General features: G+C 39.3%; 1 protein-coding gene across 2 annotated transcripts; it reads left to right on the top strand.

Moving 5' to 3' along the window:
• The first annotated feature begins 10,551 nt into the window (after nt 1-10,551).
• Nucleotides 10,552-18,287, top strand: LOC104241015 (transcription factor PIF3-like). 2 transcript variants are annotated; one of them, XR_714606.2, is made up of 9 exons: nt 10,552-11,107; nt 11,465-11,622; nt 12,748-13,921; nt 14,272-14,376; nt 14,502-14,567; nt 14,699-14,764; nt 15,322-15,821; nt 17,592-17,750; nt 17,902-18,287. XR_714606.2 is itself a non-coding variant. In XM_009795915.2 (8 exons), exons 2-7 carry the CDS (start codon nt 11,534-11,536, stop codon nt 15,772-15,774), a joined length of 1,953 nt encoding a protein of 650 aa, XP_009794217.1. In that variant the 5' UTR covers nt 10,552-11,107; nt 11,465-11,533; the 3' UTR covers nt 15,775-15,821; nt 17,592-18,287. The 2 variants fall into 2 exon arrangements, 1 of the variants encoding a protein (XP_009794217.1); XM_009795915.2 differs by having other exon boundaries at nt 17,592-18,287.
• Nucleotides 18,288-19,293: the final 1,006 nt, after the last annotated feature.

The following is a 19,293-nucleotide window of genomic DNA, read 5'->3' as shown; positions in this document are numbered from 1 at the left end:
AACAAGCAATAAATAAGTGTCATGAAGGATAAAGGGTACACGAATTAAATAAAACGAGTTTCGTCGAAAACGGCCAATTTGGGATAAAGCGCGGGTCGAGAATACTACCCGATAATTATGGACTAGTACCGTACAAGGTACCATATGGCCGTAATAATATGATATATATATATATATAAAGTATATTAAAAATAGGTAGAATTTTAGGTAATTTGAGATAAATTTTAATTTATGCGGGTAATAGGTTAATTACCGGATAACGGGACATTACCTAGTTAACTAATAAGTGGGTAAAGATTAATAATCTTCATACACCCTCTCACGTGGCATAAAGACATAATGGCTAAACATGACTCATAAGTCATTAAATCCATGTGGCCACCTAAGATAAAACGTAACTTTAGTAGGAATCTTATTTCATTTAGGATCAGAACATGGATCTTGAATAATGTATTAACCTTAGCTCAAAACGAAGTATTGAAGCAGAAGCAAATTTCATTTCAAACAAGCTTCATTCAGAAATGATTTCGTTTCAACTTTCAACGAATCCTAGGCAAAAAAATTTCGTTCATAAGTTTTAAAGAAGCAGGAACAAATTGTGCAGAAGCTTAATACGATTTTTGGGTTATAAGTTCAATCCACGAAGGTTTTCAGCAAAATATTATACACAGTTTTCCCTACTTCAGGTGTGTTAAGGCCTTCCCTTCTTTCTTTTGGAATGGTCCAAATTATACTGAAGAAACGAGCAAACACACAGTTTCACAAATTACTATATTTATAGAAATAGTAAGGGTGTCTATATTCTTGATTCCCTATGAGAATTATTATTATCTTCTGTTTATGGGTCTCAGAATAATACGCAGTTTGGAAAGTTTATCCGGAAGAAATATTGAGATTATTACGTATTTTCATGCATTTCACTCATTTATACATGTGCATTGACCCATGACCAGATGGCGTTATATACACGTATATATGTAAATATATGTATATGGGAAAAGGTTATGGTGTTATATATGCACCACCACCTGATCAGCTGGTATGTGTTGATGATGTTGCCCACAGTGGCCGAGACGATATGATGGGATGCCCTCAGTGGCTTGATGATATTAGGTACACCCATACCTATGCATGGCACGACATTAATACGCATGTGCATGACATTATAAACGTTTCAAGATTTACAAAGTTATTCAGATTTAAAGATATGTTTCTGTATTCCTTGTTTCATATATGTCTTTTACATACTAATTTTTATGCCTTACATACTAGTATATTTTTCGTACTGACTCCCTATTTCACGGGGCCTGCATTTCATGCTCGCAGGTACAGGTAGGTAAGCTAATGGTCCCCCTTCTTAGGATCCCTGATCAGCGAGAGTTTGCATTCTCCACTTGATCCGGAGCTGCTTTTGATTTTGGTACGATACGTTCGTCAGTCCCGTCTTTGTATAGTTATGTTTCTATTAGAGGTATGTAGACAGTATGTCTAGTTGGATTGTATGTGGCCTTGTCGGCTTTCAGTTATTGGATGTATAGTTGTCTATAGCAGCGTTGTCGGCTCGCCTACTATATTCTGCATATATATATATACATATGCCTGGTTGGCAGGTTTCCTTCATGTATGTTATCTTCGTAATTCAACAGATGTTATACAGGTTTATATCCTAGACGCATGCTTAGGGATGTTTGACAGGTAGGACTCAGGCACCCGTCGCAGCCCATCGGTTTGGGTCGTGACACCATACAGGCGAACAATCTCTCTGATGTAAATCTCAGCCAACCGGTCTGAAGAATAGGTTGTATCAACTGGAATGAAGTGCGCGGACTTGGTCAGCCAATCCAAAATCACCCAAATAGCATCGAACTTCCTCGAAGTCCGCGAGAGACCAACTACGAAATCTATGGTGATCCGCTCCCATTTCCACTCCGGGATCTCTAACCTCTGAAGCAAGCCACCCGATCTCTGATGCTCATACTTGACCTGCTGATAGTTGAGACACCGAGTTACAAACCCAACTATATCTTTCTTCATCCTCCTCCACCAGCAGTGCTGTCTCAAATCCTGATACATTTGTGCTGCACCCGAATGAATGGAATACCACGAGCTATGGGCCTCTTCAAGAATCAACTCCCATAAACCATCTACATTGGGCACACGTATCCGGCCCTGCATCCTCAACACCCTATCATATCCAATAGCCACATCTCTGGCATCATCGTGTTGAACCTTGTCCTTGAGGACAAGAAAATGAGGATTATCATACTGGTGCTCTCTGATGCGATCAAACAAGGAAGACCGAGAAACCACACAAGCTAGAACCCGACTGGGCTCCGAAATATCCAATCTTACGAGCTGGCCAAAGCCTGAACATCAACTACAAGAGGTCTTTCCCTAATAGGAATGAATGCAAGACTGCCCATGCTCATTGCCTTCCTACTCAAGGCATCGGCCACCACATTGTCCTGTCACGGATGGTACAGAATAGTAATATCGTAGTTCTTTAGCAGCTCCAACCATTTCCGTAGCCTCAAATTGAGATCCTTCTATTTGAACAAATGCTGGAGGCTACGATGACCAATAAATACCTCACAAAACACGCCATAGAGGTAGTGCCTCCAAATATTCAACGCGTGAACAATGGCAGCCGACTCCAAATCATGAACATGGTAGTTATTCTCATGGGGCTTCAACTAACATGAAGCATAAGCAATCACTCTACCCTCATGCATCAAAACACACCCGATACCGATCCAAGAAGCATTGCAGTATATTGTATAAGAACCAGAAGCTGATGGTAGAACTAGAACTGGAGTTGTGGTTAAGGCAGTCTTAAGCTTCTGAAAGCTCGCCTCACACTCATCCGACCACCTGAAAGGAGCACCCTTTTGGGTCAATTTAGTCAAGGACGATGCAATAGATGAGAAACCCTACATGAACCGACGGTAATAACCATCCAAACCAAGAAAGCTCTGAATCTCTGTAGCTGAGGATGGTCTATAACATCTCTGAACCGCCTCTATCTTCTTCGGATCTACCCGAATACCCTCACTAGATACCACGTGCCCCAAGAATGCCAGTGAACTGAGCCAAAACTCACACTTGGAAAACTTAGCATAAAGTTTCTCCTCCCTTAAGCACTACAATACAATCCTCAAATGTTGGGCGTGATCCTCCTGGGTACGAGAGTACACCAGGATATCATCAATGAATACTATGACAAACGAGTCGAGATAAGACTGAAATACATTGTTCATCAGATGCATGAACGATGTTGGGGCATTGTTCAGCCCAAAAAACATCACAAGGAACTCATAATGACTATAACGAGTCCTAAAAGTTGTCTTTAGAATGTCCGAGTCCCGAATCTTCAACTGGTGATACCCTAACCTCAAATCAATCTTGGAGAACACCCTCGCTCCCTGAAGTTGGTCAAATAGATCATCAATACGAGGCAAAGGATACTTGTTCTTGATTGTGACTTTGTTCAACTACCTGTAATCAATGCACATTCTCATGGTACCATCTTTTTTTTCACAAATAGAACTAGAGCACCCCAAGGGAACACACTAGGCCTAATAAACCCCTTCTCAAGGAGTTCCTGAAGATGCTCTTTCAACTCCTTCAACTCGCCCAGTGCCATACGGTACAGAGAAATAGAAATGAGCTAAGTGCCTGACATAAAATCAATACCAAAGTCAATATCCCTGTTCGGCGGCATGCTCGGCAGGTCTGCAAGAAACACATCCGGAAAATCTTGCACCACCAGAATAGAATCAATAGTAGGGGTTTCAGCACTAACATCCCTCACAAAAGCCAAATAAGATAAACAACCCTTCCCAACCATCTAATGGGCCTTAAGTATGAAATCACTCTACTAGGGACATAATCTAAAGAAACTCGCCACTAGATCCGAGGCAACCCCGACATCGCCAATGTTATGGTCTTAGCGTAACAGTCTTAAATAGCATGACATGGAGACAAACAATCCATACCCAATATCACATCAAAATCAACCATACTATACATCAAAAGGTCAACTCTAGTCTCCAATCCCCCAATAGTCACTACACACGACCAATACAAATGGTCCACAATAATAGTATCGCCTATCGGAGTAGATACATGAACAGATGAAGCTAAAGACTCACAGGACATATCCACATAATGAGCAAAATATGATGATACACAGGAATAGGTGGAACCAGGGTAAAATAATACAGAAGCATCTCTGTGACATACTGAGATAATACTTGTGATCACTGTATTTGAAGCAATATCATCTGGTCTAGCAGGTAGTGAATAGAAATGGGCCTGACGACCACCTGATCAGCCTCTCCCTATTGGGCGACCCCTAGCTAATTAAGCTCCACCTCGATCTTACTTGGCAGGTGGTGAAATAACTGGTGCTAAAGTCGTAGGTTGGCTCCTTGCTGAGCTGGACCTCCCACTAGGCGGGGACACTGTCTCCTGATATGAACAAACTCTCCACACTCATAGTAACTCCCCGGTACTGGCGGTGGGAACTTAAGGGAGCCTTAAGCACTGGTATAACTGGTAGAAGAACCTGGCATAGATGAGCCCTAAACCGATAGAGCACGGGACGACCTCTGAGCTGGAAAGGCACTAAGAAATGAGTGACCCTGTTGAGAACTGTGGAAACTATGGCTAGATGATGTACCACGGTGAACTAGATTAGCCGTATAAGCATGCATCTAGGGATGAACCCTACCGTGGTGGAACTGACGTCCAGAAGGAATACCACCAAAACTACCTGATCCACGATGCCTCTTGGCCTCTCTCTCAACTCGTTCCTGGCGGCGAACAGACTCTATCTCCTGAGCAATGTCAACAACCTCCTCAAAAGTAGCACCGGTCACCCTCTCTCTAGTCATAAGAACCTGCAGCTAAAATGTGAGGCCATCAACAAACCTCCTGATCCTCTCCCTATCAGTGGGAACCAAGCAAACAGCATGATGGGCTAACTCAGAAAATATCATCTCGTACTGCATCACCGTCATATCATCCTGACGCAACTGCTCGAACTATTTGTGCAGGTCATCTCTGTGAGACTATGGTATATACTTCTCCAAGAAGAGAACGGAGAACTCCTACCATGTAAGTGGCACTGCACCAATCGGCCTACGCCTCTCATAAGCCTCCTACCAGGTGAAGGCAGCTCTAGTGAACTAAAAAGTAGTGAACAAGATCCTACTGATCTCCAAAATACCTGTTGTATGGAGAATCCTCTAACATCTGTCCAAGAAACCCTAGGCGTCCTCAGACTCTGCCCCGCTGAAAGATGGAGGCTGAAGTCTACCTGACTTCTTTAGTCTTCGCTGCTCGTCATCAGTCATAACAGGAACCACATGGGCCTGAGCAGCTGCCACCGGCTGGGCTGGTACTGCCCCCAGTGTCTGGAGTCCTTGCATCACCTGCTCTAGTGTACGGGCAGCGGGAGTCTGAGTTCCTCCCTGGTCTGAGAAGTGGCTGCTGCGACTGGAACACAGACCGCCTGAGCAAGACTAGTGCACACAGTCAAAATCTAAGCTAAGGCCTCCTAAAGGCCTGGAATCACAATAGATACAGCTGGTGCCTGAGCTAGTTCCCCTGGTGCATCCACAACTGGGACCTCATCCTGAACTTGGGCAACTGGTGGATTTGTAGGTGCTGCCCTAGCTGCGGTGCGAGCTGCACCTCTGCTCTTACCACGGCCTCTATCGCGACCTCGGCCTCTCGCGGCCCTGACTGGTGGTACTAGTGGTTGTCTGTCCTGTACAGTAGCACGTATCCTCACCATTTGTGAAAGAATAGAATAACAGAAGTTTAGTTACTAGAATTAATAGATTCACACGACAAGAATTCAAAGATGTGAAGTTTCCTAAGGGTTCTACAGCCTCTCAAAGATAAGTACAAACGTCTCTGTACCAATCTGCAAGACTCTACTAAACCTGCTCATGACTCGTGAGACCTATGTAACCTAGCTCTGATGCCAACTTGTCATGACCTAAAACCCAATCCGTCGTGATGTCGCCTATCGTGGTACTAGGCAAGCCGATATTTCCAAAACAACTTCCAATATTTAACAAGAATGAGTTAAGACATTTAAATTAACCGAAGTTTGCCATAAAACGGGATAAACCCAAAACATAAGTGCAGAAAAATAGTCCGACAACGGGGTGTCACTAAGTCATGAGCATCTAAATAACTAGTCTAAAAATAGAGTCTACAATATTCTGATCAAATGCCAATACTGAAAAGAAAAGATAACAAGAAAGGAGAGACAAAGACTGCAGATGCCGGCAACTACCTCGTAAGTCTCCGGAACTCAACCACGCACGAGATCAATGTCCACCATGCCGAAACACCTGGATTTGCATACAAGGTGTAGGGAGTAACGTGAGTACTTCCAACTCAGTAAGTAACAGTAATAAATAAGGAGCTAAAGGAAATGACGAGCTACATAATTATAGTTTATCTTCAAATAATTTTAGTAAATAATAGACATGCTTTCAATTCCGGAAATTTAAGTCAAATCAGTTTTATACAGTTTCACGTTCAAGTAACCGAATATAACATCTTCCAAAAATTTCACAACAATGACAGATAGAAACTAAGTGCAACAACAAATAAAAGCAAGTAAATCCTCTCCAGGCTACTATCACTCAACTCAGCTCAACAACTCAATGACTCGGCTCTCAGCCCTCAGTACTCACACTCTATTGGTACTTGCGCTCACTATGGGCGTACAGACTCTGGATGGGCTCCTTCAGCCCATTTGCTGTGTCGTGCAGCCCAATCCATAATATATAAATAGCCATAAGGCTCGTTGCGGTGCGCAACCCAATCCATATACATATATACAGCCCTAAGTCTCATTGTGGCATGCACCCCGATCTATATACATACAGCCCTCATGCTCGTTGCAGCATGCAACCCGATCCAAATATACTCACATAGCTCACAACCCGACACTCAGACCCTATCTCAGTCAGAAACCTCTCCAGTATCTCGGGCTCTCATAAATCATATAAGTTAGCCCAAACACAGATAATAACATGTATCAACAAGGAACAAGAAGAGATGGAGGCATGATAAGCAAGTAAAGCCATGACTGAGTACAAGATAGCAAATAGCAGCTATTTCAACAAGTACACGACCTCTGCGGGTCCCAACAATGATATTATATAGCCTAAGCATGATTTCTAACATGGATTTCCGTCCAAATTCTGTAACACTGAGAGAAACATATAGCTAATAACAAGTTATTCCAATTTATGATTCCACGGGACGGACCAAGTCACAATTCTCACGGTGTACGCCCACACGCCCGCCATCTAGCATGTGCGTCACCTCCAAAGTAATCATATAGCACAATGTCCGGGGTTTCATACCCTCAAGAACAAATTTATAATTGTTACTTACCTCAATTCGAGCGAAACCCTACTCAAAAATGCCCTTGCCTCGCGAGTCGGCCTCCGAATGTCCCAAATCTAGCCACAAGCAGTACAATACAATCAATATAAGCTAAAGGAATCAATTCCACAAGAAAACTATTAAATTAGACCCAAAAATTTGAAATTGGCTCAACCCAGCCCCCGGGCCCACGTCTCGATATCTAACAAAAGTCACAAAATCTAAAAGTTCATTCACTCACGAGTCTAACCATACTAAATTTATCAAAATCTGATACCATTTGGTCATCCAAATCCCCAAAATTCACTCCCCAATTCTCAAGCCCTAAACTCCCAAATTTCACTTCAAAATCACTATTTAGGTGTAAAATCAGTGGGAAAACACCATTATTGAAGATAAATAGGCAAAAGAAACTTACCTTAGTAATCACTTCGAAATCCCTCTCAAAATCCCCAAAATCCGAGCTAAAAATGATTAAAAATCTTGACGTCTTCTATTTATAGGTTCTGCCCAGGTTTTTCGCACCTGCAACTCAATATGCGCACCTGCAGAGCCGCTTTTGCGTTAAAGTATCCGCATCTGCAGAAAATTACTTAAGCCACTACCTTCGCTTGTGCGATCAAAATACCGCATCTGCACACATTGCAGGTGCAGAAATCACATCGCACCTGCTAACTACACTCGCACCTGCGCCTCACTGCCCGCTTCTGTGACCATCGCAGGTGCGGGAAAGTCTTCACACCTGTAACCTCTGCCCATCTCATCCTTGGTTGCATCTGTGATCTTTACCACGCTTCTACGTGCTCGCACCTGCGGTGCCCATGCGGTTACACCAGTAGCAACAGCACTTCAGCTGCTTTCCTCAACTCAAAATCAAGCCGTTAACCACCTGAAATCACCCCGAGGCCCTCGGGACTTCAACCAAACATACCAAGTAGTCTTATCACCCGATACGAACTTAGTCGAATCCTTAAATCACCTCAAACAACATCAAAAATACGAATTACACACGGATTCAAGCCTAATGAACTTTGAAATTTCTAAATTCTACAAATGATGTCAAAACATACCAAATCACATCTTCTTGACCTCAAATTTCGCACACAAGTCATAAATGACACCACAGACGTAGTCCATCTTCCGAAAAGCCAATCCGACCTCGAATTCCAAATTTCCACTGCCGGTCAAATTCGCCAAAATCCAACTTTTACCAATTCAAGCCTAATTCTACTACGGACCTCAAAATCACATTCTGGACGCGCTCCTAAGTCCAAAATCACCTAACGGAACTAACGAAACCCTCAAAACTCAAATCCGAGGTCGTTTACATATAAATCGACATTCAGTTGACTTTTCCAACTTAAACTTCCAATTAAGAGACTAAGTGTCTCAATTCACTCCGGAATCACTCTGAACCTGAGCCAACTAACCCGATAAGTCAAATACAGCTGTAGAACACAACAGAAACAGAAAGGATACGGGGCTATAACTCTCCAAACGATCGACCGGGTCATTACAGTGGCTGGCCCAACCCAGCCTGCTACTTGGTAGGGTTGGGCTAGGATTTTTTGAGTCTATTTAAAACTGAGGCTTATAAGCCCAGCACAAGTCAGCCCGCTGACCCTTGAGGCTTGATCGAGATTGGGGCTGGGCTAGCCCGTAGGCCAAAAATTAATTAAATTTAAATTAATTAACTATTAAATATTTAATATTTAAAAAAATAAAAACTAAAAAACTATTAACTACAATCCCTATTCCCCAACCCTAGATTGCTCATTTACCCTTCCATATCTACTAAAATTTATATTTTTGGCATGCATGTAATATGATAAAATTAATTTTTCGTTTGCTTAATTAATAACAAACTAAAAAAGTTTTAGGTGGCCAATAATAATCTTTTTTCAACAGAAAATATTATTTTAAGTGGACAATGATCAGTTTGAATTACTTTAATATATTATTAATATTTAACGGCTCTTCAATATAGGAAAAAATTAATTTTAAATACACAAAAAATTGACCACTAGCAAATTTCACGAATTTTAAATATTTTATGGGCTATAATGATGAAATCGACAAATGATGTTAATCCTTATTTAAAAAAAACCTCCGCATATGAACTTATTGAAGCAATCCTTGAATCTGAGGAAAATGAAAGAAAAGTATTAAGAAAATATTCATGTAACTTTAAAAAAGAAGAGTTTGAGATATAAAGAATTTGCATTTCAATTACGAGATTCCTCGTCACACATCAAGCTTTTTGTATGCTCTAAGCAAACAGAAGTTCTTTACATGATTAAGTGACTACGTCACGAAAAACTATTTAAAGATTTAAAGAAAATTTTTTGAAGGGTCGGCCCGTCCGCGGCCCTCTTAGTGCTGGGTTGGGCTAGCTATTTTAAGGCTCATTCATATGGTGGGTCGGCCCGTCCTAGTCCATCAAATTTAAAAGTTCATGAGGCTTGGATTGGGCTGGGATGAGATGGTCCGTTTTGAGAGCTCTAGTTCCAGCCTTCAATATCCACTTTAGAATTTGAAGCTCGTTTTTCATAATTTTCTCTCAATTTACTTTGAAGAAATAATAGAAGTGCATGTCTGCAATAAAGTAATTTTGGACTATTTTTAAGCAGCATGTTAGTATCATAAAGAGTCCAAATCATAAAAGATAACAAATAATAAGAGACCTACTTCATAAAGAACTTACCATACATGACCATACATTTTTTTTGGTATTTGTTTTCGGCTGCAATTATATTTCTTTTACAACAAAATATCTATTTAATTTTTACCAATTTCGTGCAGAATATATCCCTTCAAGATCTCCTGACTTTAGATAAGTGAAGTATAAGAAAAATAAATTTCTTTCCTTAATAATACTCCAATTATTATTTTACTTCCTCACAAGCTTGGTCTCTAAACCAAGATTCTATATTATTTGGACAGCTGCTAGGTCATTTATCACGAAATAAAATGATATATGGTGCAAATTCAATTCTATTCCCGCTAGAATTAAGTGTCAGTACTCTCCAAGATCAATCTAGCACGACCATGTCCTTCACCAGGTCCTTCGACCAACCTAATATATATGTCAGTTAACCATCAAAATCAAAATTCACCAATTTCCAATTAGAGTTTAAATATATACACACTGTCAGGGCATAAAAAATATAATGCTAAAATAAAGGGGAGCGAAAAATTGGATAATAAACTGTACTTAAGTGTTTCTTTTGCTGGTTTAAGTATGGTTACGTTACATGCCAGAGGAATAGGAGGAAAGACACTGTTTTGAGAGCGAAAACTTCATTCAGCTGTGAATCCCTTCTTCCCTCCGCCTCCTCCAAATTCCCAAATAACCCTTTTGCCGCCATCTACCACTCCCCTATAATCCTCTTTCTTTCAACTTTCTCTTGCTTGTGATCATTACTATCTCTCTCTTTATATATATATAATTATTATTTTGAAAAGTACAGTTGCTTTTCTTGGAGCTCAAAAACTCATCAGCTTGGTAGTTGTGAAGGCTTGTACCTTTTTTGGAAAGCTATGTACCCCATGTGGAATACTATCAAATCTTGATGGTTGAATATTGGGATTTGCTTGCAGAAAGTTTACATTTTTAAGGAGGTGTAGCTACTGAAGTGAATTTGGAGCTTTTGAACTGAAGTTGAGGGTTGATTTTGGTGTAAATGAAGAAGTGAGTCTTAGTTGCTTTTTCTTAATACTTTGTTGGGGTTGTTGATTAATTTAGAAAATCTTGATGGGATTTATCCTCTAATCATTGAAACTTAATTTAAACAAATTGAACTTTTAAACTTAAAAATAAACTTGATTTGGTTGCTTTTATTATTTCTAAAAAGTATCTTATTTGACAACATTAAACAAATAGGTTTGGACTGATTATGCATTACTATATTCGTACTGCTGTTATGGGTCTTATACTATTTTACTGATTAAGACATTAGTTTATTAGACAAATTTTGGTTTTCAGTTTTCAGAGTTATGCTTGAGAATGGCTCTCTGAACTTCTGATATTTGTTGAAAATAAATGCAGAATACCCAGTAATTCTTGAATGCCCAAACTTTGAGCAATTGTGAGTAACAGTTGTTGCACTTCTTCATCATGCCTCTCTCTGAGTTCTTGAAAATGGCTAGAGGGAAGCTTGAATCTGGCCAGGAGAAAAGGTCATCCACAACTGATCCGTCCTCTAGGTAAGTTCAAGTATTATTTTTTTGAATCTCTTTGTGAGCAGTGGTGTAGCCAGGAATTCCGTCAAGGTGTTTATACTTTAAACAAGTCAATAATTTTTTTTGTTCAATGATGGTGTACCAAATTTTTTAGATCAAACTATGCAATATTCAACTAAACAATAAAAAAAATAATAGAACTATAATTTTATAAATCAGAATTAAGATAACAAAAAGACAACATTAGAAATTTTACTAATAAAAGTAAGCATAAAACAAAAGGAAAGAGAGAGTCGAGAGGATTTGTAGTTTGTAGAGAGCTTTTGTTGAAATTCTTTTGTAGAGCTTGACTTTCAATTATAAAATTTATTTAAGAAATAACTTTTAGTTAAAAAATTACTATTAAGATTACTTGTTTATTTTCACACAAATTTTTATTAGAAATTTTTTTAGATTAAAAAAGGATCATATAGACCACAGATGGTGGTTTCTATTTATTTTTGGCAAATAACATGGGCAGAGCTTTGAATCCGTGATCAACACGTTACTTTGACCATCCTGAACTGTTGGACTGTCTCACTCAACTGTGTTAAGGATGTTCAAATAAAATATATAACCATATAAAGTACTTCCTCCGTTCCAGGTTATGTGAACCTATTTCCTTTTTGGTCTGATCCAAAAAGAGTGACCCCTTTATAAATTTGGAAACAATTTAGCTTAAACTTACAATTCTACCCTTAATGAGAAGCTTTTATAACCACACAAATACTCTGGGCACCTTTTTGACTTGTTTAGGACCACAAATTTCAAAAGTCGTCATTTTTTCTTAAACTCCGTATCCAGTCAAACAGGTTCACATAAATTGGAACGGAGGGAGTAGTATTTAACTTATATACACAATATAATTTTTCCGCGAAGGGTGTGCGCTTGACCAGCCTTGGCATAGGGTGGCTATGCCGCCACTGTTTGTGAGTAATCAACTAGTTTAGGATTGAGACGTACTGTAGTAGTAGTTGTTGTAAGTCTTTTGGTGAGTACAAGTTTTATGATGCATTTCTTTTAATGGCCTTTTGTCATTGGAACTAACTTATTGATAGTTAGCTGGTTGATTGTTAGTATACTTAAAAAGTTTGTTTGGTGTTCATGCAGTCTTGAGGATGAATTGGTAGAGCTAGTATGGGAAAATGGTCAAATTGTGATGCAAAGTCGGTCCAGCAGAGCTAAGAAGAGCCCTACTTTTATTAATCTTCCATCAAGCTCTCTGAGAGTTAAAGACAAGTTCACTGGGAATTCCTCAACCACAAAGATCGGAAAATTTGGTGTAATGGACTCTATGTTTGATAATATGCCATTATCTGTGCCCAATGATGAAATGGAGTTGACTGAAGAGGATGAAATGGTGCCTTGGTTGAGTTATTCTGCAAATGATAGCCCACAACAAGATTATCATTCTCCACTGTTACCAGAAATATCTGGTCTGACGGTCAATGAACCATCTGGTAGGAGAGGATTTGCATCAATGGATAAGAGAGGTATTTCTAATCAGATGAATGGGGCTTCACATAGTGTTCCCATTCATAACATTGTGAACTCAGAACAAGGAAATGCATCAAAGCTCTCTCCTTCTACATTTAACCTGTTATGTTCAGGGGCACCAAAGAAATCTTCGGCACCAATTCTGCCCCTAGGATCACGAATCTCAGATATTATTAGCAGTAATACTAGCTGCAATATGCCAGTTTCCACTTTTGGATATTCAAATTCAAGTCAAGCTTCAGCTGGTGTTATCAAAAGCATGAAGATGCAAAAGCAAAACATACCTGGAAATAGCTCCAGTTTGTTGAACTTCGCGCATTTCTCAAGACCTATTACTGGGGGTTCAGCTGTTTCAGGCTCGTCTACCATAGGGGCAAGGGGAAATATAGAGAGAGAGAATGGGGGAAGTAGCAGAAATCGTGTTAGTGAGGTACCATTTGAATCATACTTCAGTTCAGAAAAGGAAAATGATGTCCATTCTCCACCTTATATGGCATCTTCCAAAGTCGAGTCAAAAGGATCTGTCGGCCTTCACGAGAGGGCATGTCCCATTGAACAGTCTGATAATTTATGCGGAGATAGTCCAAGTAATAATGACATGTCTCGTGATCAATTTACTGGTGCAAATGCAATCAAAGAATTTCCTGATGGTGAGAGAAATGTTGAACCTGTAGTTGTGTGTTCATCTGTATGCTCTGGCAGTAGCGCAGAGAGAGCATCAAGTGATCATCCTCGTACTTTGAAAAGGAAAACTCGTGACAACGAGGAGTCTGAATTCCAAAGTGAAGTAAGTTAATTTCTGAAAGCCATTATTTTCAGAACCTTTTTGTTGTCTGTTGCTTCTTTGTCAACAACAACAACAACCCAGTATAATCCCACAAGTGGGGTCTGGGGAGGGTAGTGTGTACGCAGACCTTACCCCTACCCTAGGGTAGAGAGGCTGTTTCCAATAGACACTCGGCATCCTTCCCTCCAAGAACTCCCCACCTTGCTCTTGGGGTGACTCGAACTCACAACCTCTTGGTTGGAAGTGGAGGGTGCTTACCACCAGAGCAACCCAACTTGCTTCTTTGTCAACATGAAAAGAAAATAATATTTTTCTGATCATTCATGACAAGGAAACAATCTTTTATTCAGGATGTTGAAGAAGAATCTGTTGGTATCAAAAGCGCTTATCCTGCTCGAGGAGGTGCAGGTTCAAAGAGAAGCAGAGCTGCAGAAGTGCATAATCTATCTGAGCGGGTGAAATAACAATCTTAGAAATGATTGCAACATAATCTAGTGCTACTTGCATCTTCCAATTCTAGATAATTTTGTAGTTGAGATAATTCAGATAATGCAGTCTAATTCATCTTCATTGCAAACAGAGGCGAAGGGATAGGATTAATGAGAAGATGAGTGCATTACAGGATCTCATACCAAACTGCAATAAGGTGAGTTATCTCTCTGATTAGTTGAGTCATCGGTGACAAGATTTCTCTGAACTGCCCATATGCATACTTTCTTTTCTGTAGTGTCTCTTTTTCAGTTGTACGGTTTAATGGTTTCCACCCTCGATTGCTAGGTGGATAAAGCCTCAATGCTCGATGAAGCTATTGAATACTTGAAGACACTTCAAGTTCAAGTACAGGTTAGATGAAGTTTCTCTTGTGTTTATGCATTATTTTTTTCCTTTATCTAGTCTCTTGGAATTATCTGTCCTTCCATTTCCTTACTTCTTCATCATGCTAGTGCGAGGGGGATGGTTTGGGGATTCTCTGCAGTGAAAAGAAAATGCATCAATTTCTCTAGTACTATCTATGTAGTCATAAATTTCAGCAACACAGAGTTTTTGTTTTGGAAGAGGTACAATATGGCAAAAGCTGTCTTCATGTTCAAATTCACGTTTTAAGACTTGCAATAGCCAATAAGCAGTATGATGTGTGATGATTATTGTGCTACTACAGTTCACTCCCTTAACCTTATACTTATTTGCATTCATTTTTTTTGCCGAGCCCAACTTGTTCGGGACGGAGGCTTAGTAGTAGTTGTTATCGTTTTGTAATCTCCAAGTATTGCTAGTCACCCTGCTTCACCTTGATGCTACTTTGGTTACACCTTTATAAATAGAAAACATGAGTGAATTTCTTTTTCCGTCTGTTATGTCGTAACTATAGTTGATTGCTTTCATGTTCTGATTTATTTCAGATGATGTCTATGGGAGCTGGGTTGTGTGCGCCACCAATGATGTTTCCTGCAGGAATTCAATACATGCATGCCGCCAATGTGCCACAATTTTCTCCGATGGGTTTAGGGATGGGAATGGGTTTTGGGATGGGTAAACTTGAGATGAATGGTGGATCCCCTGGCTGCTCTATTTATCCAATACCCACTATGCAAGGAGCACATCTTCACTCCCCACCAGTTTCTGGCTCCGCTACTTTTCCAGGAGTAGCTGGATGTAACCTTCACTCTTTTAGGCATCCTGGTCAAGGACTTCCAGTGTCGGTACCACCTGCATCTTTGGTTCCTTTGGCAGGGCAACCATCGACAAATGCAGCTGTGGGTTTAAATATCACAACTGCAGGAGTTCATACAGACGTACGGAATACTTCAACTTTAGACCCCGAAACCAAGGACGCACTAAGAACTCACATATAATGAATAATGCTGATCCGAGCTGCTAAATCAATCAGATTTCAAATCAGGTGTGTGTTTTCGCCGAGAACTCATTGCGTTCGATCTTTTACAGTCAATTAGAAAGTTCCATCTACATTGAATGTTGCTATAGTTTACGTATTGAGCTGGGAGACAGATCCCTTATAAGCTTATTCAATAAGACAGTTTCCAAAAAAGTAGATTTCAGAGCAGTATGTGTCGATTTCATGTTTTAATTACCATGAGATAAAATGCATCATGTGGTTGAGCAAAGCACACAATAAGAAACTAAATAGTGTTGGTGTGTGAAACAGAAATTGAAACCCTTTAGATTTTCGGAGAAAAAACAGAGAAGAACTCTAGTGATGTAAAATTGTTTCCGTGAACTTAAAAGTGAGTGGCCACAAACTATAGTCTCCTCAAGTGTAGGTATGATTTTGAATCTATGGACACGGACACATATGACTGTCTAGATTGAGGTTTGTGTTCATAGACAGCTAGTGGACGTGTAGGATTCACTATCATTGGCATAATTTTGAGCATAATTTTCTTGTACTTCTTTGTGTTTGAATGAAAGTAAACTAACCGATGTTAGAATTAACTGAGGCAATATGTAATGCAACTTAAAGCTGTCTTTTCTTTCGTATGATTTTGCATGAGAAAGCTTGTTGTCTAACACGAAACAGAGAAGTATTAAGGGGGACAATTATGTGTTCTTTTGTATGGAGTTAAATAGACCGGTTTGAAGTTATTCGGAGCAAAATGTGGAAAGTTCTTTTTGATAATTATTGTATAAAATGAACTAATAATTGCTAAAATTTTAAGGAGATATAAATGCTGCAGTTTTTTTTTATGCACATTCAGTCCTAGGCTTTGCAACTTCTGATTTGAAAAAGATATCAACTAGTCTGCTAATAACTTCATGACCTTGTTACCTTTGAAGAATCAATGATAAAATTGATTGATTTTGATAGCTGAGATTATCATCTTCTTGTCTTTTCGTTGTCCTTCCCCCTTCTCACAAATCAGTGATAAGGAAGCTTGCAAGAGAGAGTAATGATGTACCAAAAAAACATGCTATCATCCTTTAGTTTTGCTCTATTGAACTCTATATTGGCTAGCAATCTATTGTAAATTACCAAGCAATTTTATTCTTTTATTTTTGAATCTTTGCCAACAAGAGAAGGTGAGCTTTGTATTGTGGCTACTCTTCATATATAATTCCAGCTGAAAACCTTTAAGTACTGGATGTGGACTCCCTTTTCAGTTCTTCAAACAGAATACCTCTTAAAAACTTTGATTGAAGTTCACATTCCCTAAGCTGCTACAACATTTTTGTTACTTGATAAGGGACCATTAATTTTCACATAGCTTTCTTCTGAGGTGTTAGCTTGTTCAATCTTCCCATTTAAGGAAAGTAGTTGATCAACCTAGGCCACTGGCCGGAGAGGATGCTCAATTTCACCCGCAAGTCACAAGCACACACTGGTATCAGATTGATTGCAGTTACCATTTGAGTTGGCAAATTTTGAATTTCTTTTGGCATGCAATAGGAGAGTTTCTTTTCCTTGAGAATGTAGCATCATTTCCTTCCCCAATGAAGAGCCAGTTTTCTAGGATTGTCTGAAGCTCCTTGTTTATCATCGGTCTACTGTAAATTCACCCTAGATGTTATATTTGCTTGCAGTCGTCCAGAACAAATGTTTGTAGCCTTGTGTATCTTTGGTTTTAATTCGCGGAAGACACAGTTTTCCCTGGTGCACTTAAATTTACATCAATTGTGGACGTGCTTAAAAAGTTTTCCTTCCCATGAATGTCAGGTACAAGCAACGAATGAGTATCTTGGTAAATCAGCTTTGGTGCGGAAGAATGACCAGCTCCTAATAACTTGACCAGCCCAACAGATGTGCTTTGAAGTAAACGTGGTGATTTTGTATAAGGACCAGGGTCACTACTGGTGATTTACCGACTCCAATGTGGTGAGAAAGAACTTCATTAGTTATGCTAAGCCGTTAAAATGAAGTTATATCTTATAATATTGCTTCCATGGTCATCCCTATGTGTGCAAAGTATATGTAACCAGGAGAATGGCATGAAGTGCTTCTCTTAGCAATCCTATTATTTATACAGGTTCCAATTAGTGCCTGCAACTTAATGTTGATTGTGGATTCACTTTCATATTGCGGGCAAGGAAGGAAGCTCTTTTTACTTCCAACCAAAGCGAACTTCTGACTGTTCTTACTGGAAGGTAGTATTAGGAGTTCCAGAATGAAAGCTAATTTCTGTATCCACAGTGGGGATATAGCACCACAGTACACTGCGAACTGCAGGGACTCTGATATTTTAGAGAGAAACCGATACTTTATCCTTCAAATGTACATTCGAGATAACTCGAGAGCAGTTGGTCCCAGCACTTCCCTCTCCCAAGGTTGAAGTTCCTGGCCTTTCAAGTGTATTCATGTGTATTAGACATATAAACTGATTTTTCTAACATAATAAAAACACGAGCAGGTTCCTATAAACTTCTGCTTACCTGTGTTGCTTTCATTTACTAATGTTTCAGTCTTTCAGCTGATAAATTATCCTTTTTGCTGTTGTTTTCCACTAAAAAATTTTCTGAACCCTTCTCCCATTTTTAGGGAATATTAGACCTACCTTATCTTCCAGACGTTCCCTTGGTGCTATATGAGTGAGTCTGTATTAATGAGGAAAGGGGATTAATTAGCACCATCGTTTGCTTTACAGCTTGTTTGGATGGTTGTTACGCATCATTTCATAATGTATGGTGTTTGCCATCGTTTCATGATATCACGCATCAGTATTATGAAGAATAAACTTGCAATATTATAAAGAAAAATTATGATACAAGGTAAAATTACTATGTAAAAAGATAGGGTAAATGGTAAAATGAAATAATTTAATAATAATAAAGGGTGAGATTGAGAGAAAAAGACAAGGTAACGACGCGATCACATCAAATCGGTCGTTACATAAAGTGGCACATCTCGTCGTTATGTAACAACGGATTTAACGATACGATACAATAAAATTTAAGTAACAATCAAAACAAACATTGTACTTAAAGTAACAATACGATACAATGCGTAACAACCATCCAAACAAGCTGTTAGAGATCGACCCATAATTTAAGTAAATGGTTGGAGTCGTGCGAGTATCAGTGAGTCTGTATCACTGTACCTACTGAAACTTGCCAATATATATACTTTTGAAAGAATTGTTCAACAATATATATAGAGTTTAAGTTACACTTTTTGGCTGCTACAGGACCGAAGAAAATCACATGTCATGCGGAAGCTAGTAAAGTAAATCCTCAACGACGATAAATTAGATAACAAAAGAGAAATCTACAAAAAGAGACACAAAAATATAACGTGGTTCGGTCAACTGACCTAATATTGAGAGAACAACCTCACGAATAGGCAAACACAAGTGATACACTAACACTTGTCCCGTAAAGTTCTCACTAAGAGGCAAACACAAGTGATACACTAACACTTGTCC

Source organism: Nicotiana sylvestris, chromosome 11 (assembly GCF_000393655.2).
Source record: "Nicotiana sylvestris chromosome 11, ASM39365v2, whole genome shotgun sequence".
Lineage (NCBI taxonomy): Eukaryota > Viridiplantae > Streptophyta > Magnoliopsida > Solanales > Solanaceae > Nicotiana > Nicotiana sylvestris.
This window is presented reverse-complemented; position numbering and strand designations above follow the sequence as displayed.